The 12,781-nt window shown below is 37.8% G+C and overlaps 1 protein-coding gene across 1 annotated transcript in view; it reads right to left on the bottom strand.

Moving 5' to 3' along the window:
- MROH9 (maestro heat like repeat family member 9) overlaps window positions 1–12,501 on the bottom strand; it is a 46,612-nt gene extending 34,111 nt beyond the window's left edge. The window contains exons 1-5 of the mRNA XM_070397102.1: window positions 12,447–12,501; window positions 10,727–10,773; window positions 6,979–7,058; window positions 2,051–2,186; window positions 1,161–1,247 (exon numbers count right to left, since the gene is read on the bottom strand). Coding sequence (XP_070253203.1) covers window positions 1,161–1,247; window positions 2,051–2,186; window positions 6,979–7,058; window positions 10,727–10,773; window positions 12,447–12,501 — 405 coding nt within the window. The remainder of the gene's footprint in view (window positions 1–1,160; window positions 1,248–2,050; window positions 2,187–6,978; window positions 7,059–10,726; window positions 10,774–12,446) is intronic.
- Window positions 12,502–12,781: the final 280 nt, after the last annotated feature.

Genomic DNA, 12,781 nt, shown 5'->3' with positions numbered 1-12,781 from the left:
TTCAGCTTAGTGCCTAGAGTAACTGCTCACTATGCAGCATGGGGATTGTGGGTGTGTGTGTGTGTGAGAGAGAGCACACATGAGGAGAGGGTTGTAATCATGGAGCAAGAACAATACTTTAAAAAGTTGTGAAATTAAAATTTTGAAAATATGCAGAAGCCCTAGTCTGTTTGGCTCAGTGGATAGAACATCAGCCTGTAGACTGAAGGGTCCCAGGTATAATTCCAGTCAAGGGCACATACCTCAGTTGCAGGCTTGATCCCCAGCCCTGGTTGGGGTGCATGCGGGAGGCAGCCAGTCAATGTGTCTCTCTCACGTCAATGTTTCTCCCTCTCTGTCTCTCCCCCTCCCTCCCACTCTCTCTAAAAATCAATGGAAAAATATCATCCTGTGAGGATTAACAACAACAAAAAAGGTGCAGAAAACATTTGGCTCAAATTAGGCACCAATTAGCCAATTAGCTTAATATATTCTCTTCATAGTCCTTCTTGTCCTCATAGATACCAATTCTGCTTCTTTACTTGAATGTATTTTATGATTTGGACAACCCTCATAGAGTAAGTTAATCTGGTTTTATAGTATTTCCAAACAGCTACCCCCTGATGCCATCATGTAAGGAATGAAAAATAAAGACCCTAAGGTGTCTAGAGAAGACTTACATCCCTGGCTGGGACTTTAAAGACACAGGGAGGTTCTGGATGTGAAAGTGGGTTTTGGATGATTGTTAGGGTTTCCTGTGATACCCTGGTATCCAAGATGATAGGATGCTCATGAACTCCCTAGCCCCGGAGTTGTTAGGGGAGAGCATGCACACATAGGCCCTGTCAAGGCAGGTTTCACCATTTCATGATCACAATTTAGGTCAGTCATCCTATTCTCTGTTGTGTTCCCTCTTACATTGCCTCATAGCACTTGCTTCTCAAGTGTCAGTTCATGCCATCCTCCCAAAATTAAATTCTTAAAAAGGCGTCTCTGTAATTCAAATAAACGGAAGTGATTTCATTTGGGGGATACTCGCACACCTTTGGAGGAAAATTATTATTTTTTCAGCCGCCAGATATTTGACGGAGATGCTAAGTATGGCAAATGGAAAATAATAAGTGAAGTAGAGTATACTTGGATGTATGACACAAAACCAAAATTGCTCATTTTCCCTTTACCTTTAAGATTTGCAGTTTGTAGAGGTCTTTAGACACTAAGATCAGCAGAGTGTCCTCGAATATGTTTAAAATAGTTTGGTATAATTCCTGAAAAACAAAAATAGTTATACAACCAGCCAGCCCGCCAGCCTTACATAAAATTTGACCCCATTGTTTTGCATCCTGATGTCCTGAGTTCTTCCCATAAACTGAAGGTAAGAAAGGACAGTGGTAGCTATGGTGACGAGAGCTCACCCAATGCCATATGCCATGTGTTTCTTCTGCACCCCACATAGCCAGTGCACTGTGCAGCTTTGCTGAGGAAACAGAGACCACACATATTGCTGATCTTACTATGGGACTCTTCCCACGTCCATCTTTCTCTGCTCACATTTCCTTCTTTGCAGAACTTGCCAGTAAACTCCCTGTCCTTGGTCAACCAATTAACCAAAGATCCATTTACCCATTTGTTCCTATAAACCCATACTACCCATTAAATCCCATTGGATTGTAGACTTCATGAGGCCAGAGGTGTAGGCCAGATGCCGGCAAGTGCTATGCATCTATTGTATTTTAAAAGAGTGAAGGAGAGCCCGGCTGGCATGGCACAGTGGTTGAGCATTGACCTGTGAACCAGGAAGTCACAATTCGATCCCCGGTCAGGGCACATACCCCCATTGTGGGTTCGATCCCCAGTGTGGGCGTGCAGGAGGCAGCCGATCCATGATTCTCTCTCATCATTGATGTTTCTATCTCTCTCTCCCTCTCCCTTCCTCTCTGATATCAATAAAAATATATTTTAAAAAGAGAGTGAAGGAGAAAACCACAAAAGTCATGCTCTGTAGAGAGACACTGTGCAGGACTGTGTGCGTGAAGACGTCTCATCTCGATCAAAGGAAGCAAACTCTCACCTCCAGGTCCAGCTCCTCAGATTCGTTGTTCCCAATGTCTCTCACTTCTTTCAGAGTTGGCATCGCAAATACTACTTTAAAGGATGATTCTATGATGTTCAACTGAGTCTCAAATTGCAGTAAGGGATCCACAAAGCTGGCAAGGAGGTGTAATTATTAAGTTGAGGAGAAAACAAGTATAACTTTAGTGACTTTTTCTGAGTGATAAGAGAGAGTGGACTAGAAAAGGAGACTCAGCCTTTGGCTTTATAGGACACGTGGGTTTTAAATAGTCTCATAAAACTGACAATGGTGCTTTAAATATAGAGGGATGAATTTTTTGCAAATGTCATATGTAACAAGTTATTTGGAAACCAGACTATTTTTCTCCATAGACATAATGAGATAAAGTGGTTATAGTCTCAGCCAAGCCCACAAAGCCATGCCGAGCTTTAGGCAGTTGAAACATATTACAGCCACATTTTCTCTAACCCATGATCCTGTTTCTCACATTTTAGTATTTCTGATATTGGAATGCATTTTCTAATTGATGGCAAAAGAAACCCACTCAGCAGCAGCTATAAAAATAACTTGTGAAACGGTTGTTATTCATTTGGTCTATGTGATCTGGATAATAGTCCTTCTTGATTTTGTTTTTTGAGGTGAAAATAATTATTTTTCTAAAACGATGGTGATATTAGATGGTAAGGTATGAAATCTTGTGTTGGACTCAGAATCTCTTTTCTCCACTGGACAAGATACTTTACCTGAGATTCACTGTTTGAAATGGAATCTCTTGGAATATATTAGGTAATTTTCAAATCCTGGAAGATTGTTTTGACATTCATGGGCTCTAATGGATTACCAGACTCTGAACAGTTATCTGTCAAAAGTTTCCAGTTGAATTTCCAGTGGAAGGTATTTAACATCTAGAGATATATGATCTGGTTTAAGAAATTAAGATTTTGATGAACTAGAAAACCGTGTCTTTCAATGTACTTTGAAATCATATCACCAGTCTTAAAAAAAATTCTAAAATGATCCAAGTCATGAGCGAGGATTATGAAAGCATGATACCCTGATGCCATAAAGGACAAATGATCTTCAGATGTTAACTGTGAGGAAGGCTGACATACTGAAGAAGAAAGTCACATGCATTTCTATGGGTAAACATGACCAATTGTATGTTTTGTTTTTTTGGTCTGCATGTAATTTGTTTCCAAAAGAGCAGGTATTAAGTTACTGATGTGTGTTACCACAAGTGACATCTTAGCGTAAATGCTTTCTTATATTCCAGGATGCATGACCAGGTGGTATAGAAAGGCACTTGACAAGAAAGAAAAAGTATTTCTTACTAAATTACTGTATGAGTTTGCTTTTGTTAAAGTTTTCAGCTAAATATTTATTTCAAAGATTGAAGTGAGTAGTAGACCAAATATAATAGAAAAAATTGGGAATTTTTTTAATGAAGCAATAAGTCTTAGATGAGATCAATAGACAAAAGGCAATATATATATATTTGCAAGTATAATTTCTAGAATCACTATTGAATAAAAGAAAGTAGATGCCTCCTAATAAAAGTAGTATGAGGAAATTCTATTAATTGTGATCAGAAAGAAATCAGGAGGGCCATATTAATATAACACAATGTTTAATTTAAATTGAAGAGTATTATAATCAATAAAAAATATCCTTGGGTGGGGATTAAAATAAATAAATTTTAAAAAGAGTTTTAAGTTTAAACTTTTACAACAGTGGTTTATAAAAATAATAAAAGTAATATAACACCACCAATCATGATTTATCATTGAAATTTAAGAATAGCCCAATATTCTAAAAACTATTAATTGATACATATCTATTAATAGATTAAATAATAAAATAGTACTTTAACCAAACCTGAAAAAGTATTTAATCTCAACATCATTTTCTAAGAAAAAAGCAAATAATTTCTTGAAAGGTTTTATTTAAACCAAGAACAAAAAGTAGTGCATTTTTATTAAAAACAGGAACCGCATAAGGATTTAATTTAATATTTTAAAATATTGTGTTGGAGTTTCTTGTATTTCTAATAAGACATGATCTAATAAAAACAAGTTTGTTAAGCTCAATCAAATATTGACTAAATATAACCCCACCTTAAACTCCACTTACATCTCAGTATATCAGTAATTGTTTTCCAAACAATAAAATGAAACAGAACACAAAATGCACTGTATCTAATAAATTAATTTAGGAATGTGGAAGATCTACATTAAAAATCCTTCAAATTTTAAAGGGAGATATAACTTTGAATAAATAAAAATATATTTATAAATAAGAAGATTGCTTATAAATCTCAATTCTCAAATTATTTTTACAAATTCTGAAATGGCAATTACAATTTTAGAAACTTTTCATCAGGAGCTAATAAAATACATTTATATTTCATTTGGAAAAATAAACTGGGAGGGCTATCATAGACCACTTTGCTGAAAAAGATCAAGAAAATGAGGAAGACCCAACTCAATCAGATAATAGAATCTATTACAAAATAGCACTAAATCAAAACAGTGTAGTGGTGGCACCAAATGAGAGTCTGAATAGTAGAATAGAATAGAAATGCCCTGATGGCCCAGCTGGCATGGCTCAGTGGTTGAGTGTTGATCTATGAAACAAGAGGTCACGATTTGATTCCTGGTCAGGGCACATGCCTGGGTTGTGGGCTCCCTCCCCAGTGTGGGGCATGCAGGAGGCAGCCGATCAATGATTCTCACCATTGATGTTTCTATCTCTCTCTTCCTCTTCCTTCCTCTCTGAAATTAATAACAACAAGAAAAGAAAAAAAAATGCCCTGATGTAGGAATAGCGAACATGTGGATAAATATTATATCTCCCTTTCCAGGCCAAATGTAGTACTAATTTATTGTGACAGTATTTCATGTTGGGTCACATTGCAATCTTATCAACCCTCCACCCTCTTTTTTTTACTTGAAAATTATCTTGAGGTATTTGTAGATTCACATGCGGTTGTAAGAAATAATACAGAAAGACCTCTTAGACACGTCACCCAATTTCCCCCAATGGTAACATTCTCCAGAAACTATAGTATAATACCAGAACATTGACATTGACCCAGTCCACTGAGCTTGTTCAGATTTCCCATTTTACGTGTGTGTGTGTGTGTGTGTGTGTGTGTATTTAGTGCTATACGATTTTATCACACATGGAGACTCGTATATTCACCATTCCTATCAAGATACTAATCAGCTCAGAACCCTTTAAACCTACAACTATTTCATTAGACAGACAAAAAAAAAACAAAAAACACCAACTAACAAAAATCACTCAAAGGGTTAAATATGCCTTTGGAAATGCAGCATTTTAAATAAGTATTATCTGTATCAGGGGTCGGCAAACATATTCTGCGATGATCCAGATAACAAATTAGGCTTTGCTAGCCTTTGCTCCAACTCTGACACAGGAGCAGCCACAGACAATACATGAAGGAATGGGCGTGGCTGTTTTCCAATAATACTTTGTTTATGGACCCTGAAATTTGACTTTCATATAATATTTACATGTCATGAAATATTCTTCTTTTGATTTTTATCCCAACTATTTAAAAATGTAAAAAAAATATTCTTATCTCTCAGAAGGTACAAAAATATGAAGCTGCAAAAACAACAGGATTTAGCACATGGGGCATGATTGGTCCACTTCTGTTCTGAATAATGGAATTGTGAAGCCCAACTTAAATTAGTTCATAAATAAAAATAACTTAGAGACTAGACAGTAACAAAAATCAAGTAACAAAAAGCTAGGGGATATTGAACATAATATTAAAGAGCAACGTAGCATTAATTTTTATCAGGTACACAAAAAAGTAAAAGAAAAAAATATAGCTATGACCATAAAATGAATTGTAGCAAGATAAAAGAGGAACAAATTTAAAATCCATAAAAACAGCACAAGACGCTTATTTAATATATATTGCCACTAAAATCACAATAAACTGGCAAAGAACATGAGAAAATTCATAAATGCATAACAGAAAATATTGAGTCTTGCTCATATTGAAAGTAATATAAATTAAAACGAGGCAAAAATTTGAACCTATTACATCAGCAAAATAGAAAAAAGTAGGTATGTATATAAATTTCGGTGGTTAGGCTTTGAACAAGCCTTTATTATTAGTGCAGTTCTTCCGGACAACAGATTGACAGTCTTTATTAAAAGCTCTAAGAAGTTTCATCCCATCTGTATTAGTTGGGGTTCAGGGGCAGCAGAGGCCAAAACAAGATTTAGAGGTGCACAAAGTTTCTAAGAGAGAAAGGAAGGCAGGAGGATTAGGGTAGGAAGAGCCTTGGACCACAAGTGCTAAGGAAGTGCTAATGAAGATATGATTATAAAGAAGAATAAAAACTTAAGACAAAAATGCCAAAATCAAAAGTATTACAGAACATTGTGTGTGCAATCTGCTTATGATTCTGCAGTCATTAAATTTATCTGCCTATCCATGCAATATAGAATGATTGGGAAAGAATATGAGAAAGAAAGAAATACTTGCTGAGTTAGGATGGAGGAATTTGGAAAAATGTTTTATTTTTCACCATTGTGATCCTTCTCTATAACATTTTACATATCTATATATCTATCTATATCTATATCTATATATATATATATATATTTTTTTTTTTTTCAGAGAGGAAGGGAGAGGGAGAAAGAGATAGAAACATCAATGATGAGAGAGAATCATCCATCGGCTGCCTCCTGCTCACCGCTCCCCCACCCCCCCACCCCACTGGGGATTGAGCCCACAACCTGGGCATGGGCCTCGTCAGGGAATCGAACGATAAACTCCTGGCTCACAGGTTAACACTCAACCACTGAGCCATGCCAGCCGGGCTTCTCTAACATTTTAAAGGTAGTCGATCAGTGAAACAAGAGAGATTGACAGTTTATGATACCTGGAGTTTACGGCCAGGATTAGGGCTTGATGATTGAAGATGGTTGCTAAGGTATCCCATAGAGAGGTCGCTGTGTACTCCTGTATCAGGAAAAAGAGAAGAATCCATGGTAACAGGCCTGTGAGACGCATGGCATCATGGGACCACATGGGACTGGACTAATGGGACCACATTCAACTGGAATACAAGCCCAAAAGTTCATTGATGTGTTGAGATAAGCAAACTGTAATTTAAACCCACGATACTAATGGCCAGCCTTTGATAGCCAACTACTGTGCTTCTTTAATTAGCATTTCCCAGCACAGTGTTGGGAGGAATGCTCTTGACCAGGTGCTTTTCCGCGCAGCACTGTAACTGTTGTCATTCTGTTGTCCTATAATAACATGGAGCACTGCTTTCCAGCTGTTAGCTAGCTTCTCCTTTTTTTAAAAATTTTTTTATGGAGCCAATGTGTCACTATAACTCTATCACCAGGTCATTGTCCTCCCCTTTTACTTTGACCTCACATCTTTTGTTGAGTCGCTGACTTACAGCATGTCCCTTCCGTGCTGGCATGCTTTCACGTGTGCTGTATTATCACTAATGTTCATAGAATGCAAAAGCCAGTGCACACACTGGTGAGCAACAAGGGTTTGCGAGCTTATATAAACGGCTTCCCCGGGGGTGTCATTCTAGGAAGTTATAAGAATTCGCCAGAAATTTCAGCTGCTTTTCCCAATTAGGCATTTTGTTACTGGTTGGAATATATAACATGCTCACCAGTATTCCCAGAGACTCTTCAGTGCCTTCTCTGGGGAGGTATGGTTACCATTCTGGCTTTAACGTCTATTCTATGGGTAAGTTCTCCTTTAACTCATTTTCAATTACTTCCTAATCACTATGGATCCTCATTGGAAACCCACAGTAAATGATAAACCTATACTTTGTAACATATTTCATAACACTAGGTTCTAGGGCCAGTCTGGTGGGCCTTAAGCTTTCAAATGTATTATTTTGGCTTTCTTCTCTAAAATGACCATCTGCTTTTCATATATATGTTATATCATTGACATTTTTTGTTCCATATCTGTTGTCATTCTTGGCCAGAAAAAATTGGAGTCATGCCAGTTTCACTAGTTCCTTAAATGTCAGATGTTTCAAAGCACAAGCATGTAATGGGTGTTTCTGATGCCACCTTAGTCTGGGGGAAAAATAGGATTATCATAATAGTCATTATTCTGAGGGAATTTGAACCCCCCTGTAATGATTCCCAAATAATTCCGGGAATACTTGAAGGGAGTCACAGACTTGGTCCTCTAGAGCCGGGCTGGGGAACCTTTTTTCTGCGAAGGGCCATTTGGATACTTATAACATTACTCTTGGGCCATACAGAATTACCAACTTAAAAATTAACTTGCTATATTTGGTCAAATATTTAATTAGCTCAACCCTAATGCCTTGGCCTTATACAACCCATGGGCTACGTTCCCCACCCCTGCTCGGAAGTATTATGTGAATCTTCACCTTTTTCTTTCATTTCTAGATCACTAGAGTCTAGACAAGAGCAAAATATCAAAAATTTGCAGAGAGCACTGGCTGGTGGTTAGAGCGTTGGCCCATGCACAGAAGGGTCGCAGGTTCGATTCCAGTCAAGGGCTCATACCTGGGTTGCAGATTCAGTCCTCATCCCAGGTTGGGGCATGTGTCGGAGGCAATCAATTGATGTCTCTCTCACATTAACGTTTCTCTTTCTGCCGCTCTCCCTCCCTTCCTTCCACTCTAAAAATCATTGGAAAAAAATATCCTTTGTTGAGGATTGACCAAAAAAAAAAAAAAAGTGCGGAGAGATGGGATATCTGAGGTGAGGGCATGAATATTTCAAGCCCTTATCTACTAGGCTTGCTGTCTGTGCTGGGGTTTTACTGAACATAGTGATGCTGTTGCTGGTGGTGTCATGTCCCCACTACCCTTGCCAAGGCCAGATACTGAGAGAGCTGAAGACTACACTCAGAATAAATTCACCCACCACTCCGAGAGCTAATTAAAATTTTCCCCACTATTGTAGAAGTCCCCAGAACCAGTGTCATTACACTATGCACTCTCAGTATTATGGTTCTTCTGGTTTTCACTGATCCTTAATATTGCAAATTTACATACAAATGCGTATTTTGATGGAATGTAGATTGTCTATAGAAATGTCTCTTTCAACAAACTCTTACATAAACATTTTAAAAAGCAATGCACACACATGTATAGATGTGTAAACAGTGGACAAAGTCTCTAAGACCTCCCACCTCTGCCATCTCCCAGACCCATATTTCCATCCTAGAGTGCACAATTGTGGCTGGTTTCATACTAGTGGCCTGGTGCACAAATTCATGCATGGACGGGATCCCTTGGCCTGGATGGTGATAGGGGCTGATTGAGGCATCTCGCCCAGTCCCAATCAGGGCTGGCTGGCTGGAGGCGGGGGAGGATTAGGAGCCACAGGAGGTTGGCTGGCTATGGAAGGTTGGCTGTGGGAGTGCACTGAGCGTCTCCTGCATTGAGCGTCTGTCCCCTGGTGGTCAGTGTGTGTCTTAGTGACTGGTCAACCGGTTGTTCTGGTCATTTGGTCGTAACGGTTGCTTAGGCTTTTATATATATAGATAGGAATGTTAATGGCATTCTTTTGGCTGAGAAGACTAGAAAATGGTTCTATTTTTTCTGTAATAGTTGCCCCTATGCTTTGCCAACCTTCTACCCTGGAATCCCTTCCTTCCCTTCCTCCTACCCTGGAATCCCTTCTAAGTAACTGTCTATCTTACTGACTTCTGATTCTATGCATTTTTCAACTCTTTGAGTTATTAAAATAACTTCACCATTATTATTAATACCAAATCCTGTTTAAAATCTTCAACCTCATCATTTATGTACAGCTCATCCTCCACTCCCAGTGCAGGTGAGATCTTGGTTTCAGGGTTGACATAGGTTAGCTTGGTGCTTATACCAGTGACTCTGGAACCAGACTCCATGAATTTGTATCCTGTCTCTGATACTTGGTAGTTATGTGACCACAGGAAACTCAGTTTTCTCATTTGTCCAGTCAGGATAATGGTAGACCTTATCCCGTAGGGCTGTTTGTTGTGAGGATTAAATGAGTTATTTATTTAAAGCATTCAGAGCATGCCTAATATGCTATATAAATGCCATGCTATAATTGCTATTAACGGAGCAGGGAAGGGGTTTTCTCTCTCTCACAGCTCTACTCATCTTTATTTTTCTGGGGTTGTGACTGTGAACTGGGGAAAATGTGTGTGTGTGTGTGTGTGTGTGTGTATGTATGTGTGTATATATATATATATATATATATACATTTTTTTTTTGTCTGCCCGCAGCATGAATTCTTGTCCTCTCCCTGTTGGTCATGACTTTGAACAGATTGGTGGGAAGGATTTTCACTGTGATAATGGAAGGATATGAGATATTGCAGCAGACCTGTCAGGAGAGGGGTGAGTGGGCCAACAGTGAGATGGGTCAAACTTTCATCCTTTTAAATTAGTGTTGAACGTCATTTCCAAGGGCATGCAAGGGTGAGCAAAAGAACATGACTTTGTAGGGAGAAAAAGCCAAAGACTGTTGAACCAAACTGCCATTTTCCCACTTTCATCCACAGACACTATTTTAAACATTAATTATGACAGCCTTATGATGGAGAGAATGAACAAGTAATTCCCTCCTCCCCCAAGAGATTTTAGTTCCATTAATATCCTTATAGATTAGAACTTACCAGGTGTTGCCATTTCACAACGGACTGCAAAATCTGGAGATTAGTTACTAGTCAGGGAGGAGAAGGAGACCAGTTAAAAGGAAGTACATTTAATTTCTTATCACTGAGTGGGGCATATCCCAAAATCTGAAGCTAGTATGACCTTGATAGCCAAGCCCAACACATACCCACACGTACACTAAAACTTCAGACAAATTCATCATGAGTATTGCTGAACAGCACTTAACAAAAAGATTATCAAACAGGATACAGAAACACATTACAAGAATAGTGAACTATAACCAAGTGGTATTTATTCCAAACATACAAGGATAGGTCAATAAAAGAAAACCTATTATACAATTCTCAACATTAATTGCTTTTAAAAAAGAGAGAAAATTCACATGATAATTTTTATTGAGAATTTTTGATATTGAGAATTTTTTAAAAAATATATTTTATTGATTTTTTACAGAGAGGAAGGGAGAGAGATAGAGTTAGAAACATCGATGAGAGAGAAATATCGATTAGCCGCCTCCTGCACATCTCCTACTGGAGATGTGCCCGCAACCCAGGTACATGCCCTTGACCGGAATCGAACCTGGGACCTTTCAGTCCGCAGGCCAATGCTCTATCCACTGAGCCAAACTGGTTTTGGCTGATATTGAGAATTTTATTGAGAATTTTTATTGAAATTCTAGTCAAGTTTTAAATCTATTTTGTTGATTGCAGTTCTTTTTAAAAATATATTTTTATTGATTACAGAGAGGAAGGGAGGGGGAGAGAGAAATAGAAACAATGATGAGAATCATTGATCAGCTGCCTCCTGCATACCCCTCTGGGGATCGGGCCAGCAACCCAGGGATGTGCCCTGACCGAGAATCAAACTGTGACCTCCTGGTTCATAGGTCGATTCTCAACCACTGAGCTGTGCTGCCTGGGCTGATTTCATTCTTTGGTCCTACTGTTTTTCTCTTCTCAAATTCAAGAATACAGCCTCATCTTTAATGTAGGTAAGCTTTCTTCCCTTGTGCCTTTCTTGGATTTATTTTGCTGTTCTTTTTCTCACTTCTTGTTTTGGATATTTGACTTATTCATTGTCATTCTTTCTGATTTATTATTCTGAATACTTAAGGTTATGAATTTTTCTCTTTATCCCATTTTGGCTGTATGCTATAGGTTCTAATATTAAATATTGTCAATATTCTATGATTTCTGTATTAATTTTCTCCTTGTTCCTAGAATTATTTAAAATAAAATAGTTTAGCTGAAACCGGTTTGGCTCAGTGGATAGAACGTCGGCCTGCGGACTGAAAGGTCCCAGGTTCGGTTCCGGTCAAGGGCATGTACCTGGGTTGCGGGCACATCCCCAGTAGGAGATGTGCAGGAGGCAGCTGATCGATGTTTCTCTCTCATCGATGTTTCTGGCTCTCTATCTCTCCCTTCCTCTCTGTAAAAAATCAATAAAATATATTTAAAAAAATAAAATAGTTTAGAGGGCAAATAGTAGGTTGTTTATATGTTTGTTTGTTTCATAAGTTTCTTCTTTTCTTTTTTTTTTTTGCATTGTGATCAGAGAATATTTCTACATTTTGGGATTTATACAGAAATTCTAGCCTAACATATATAGTTATCCTTTATGAATATACCTTTTCGTGAGCATTAGAAAAGCAGATATATTTTTTGTTTCATGGATAGAGTATGATATATGTGTTTCTCACACACATACACACACACTTACCTTTCTCTTTACTCCGTCTTGGACTCCTAGTTAATTTCTGAATCTTTGCTATCATGATGACAGAGGTGAATTAGTCCTCTACTACTAAGGCTGCAAAAGAGTACTTTGTATTAGTACATAAACCAATAAGTTTCCTATAGTTTTGTTGTGCTTTATCAATTTGATGCTACTGTATTATGTGGTATTCATTTTAGATTGTATTAATTTTCTGTTGCTATGTAACAAATTACCACAAACTTTTTTTTTTTAAAAAAAAAAACTACCCATTAATCATTTGACAGTTTCTGTAGGTCAGAAAGTCAGGCTCTGTTTAGAATTTTAAATAAATAGGATGA

Source organism: Myotis yumanensis, unplaced genomic scaffold (genome assembly GCF_028538775.1).
Source record: "Myotis yumanensis isolate MYYU_CA2020_CCGP unplaced genomic scaffold, mMyoYum1.0.hap1 SCAF_17, whole genome shotgun sequence".
Lineage (NCBI taxonomy): Eukaryota > Metazoa > Chordata > Mammalia > Chiroptera > Vespertilionidae > Myotis > Myotis yumanensis.
The sequence above is the reverse complement of the archived record's forward strand: the minus strand, read 5'-3'. Positions and strand labels throughout refer to the sequence as shown.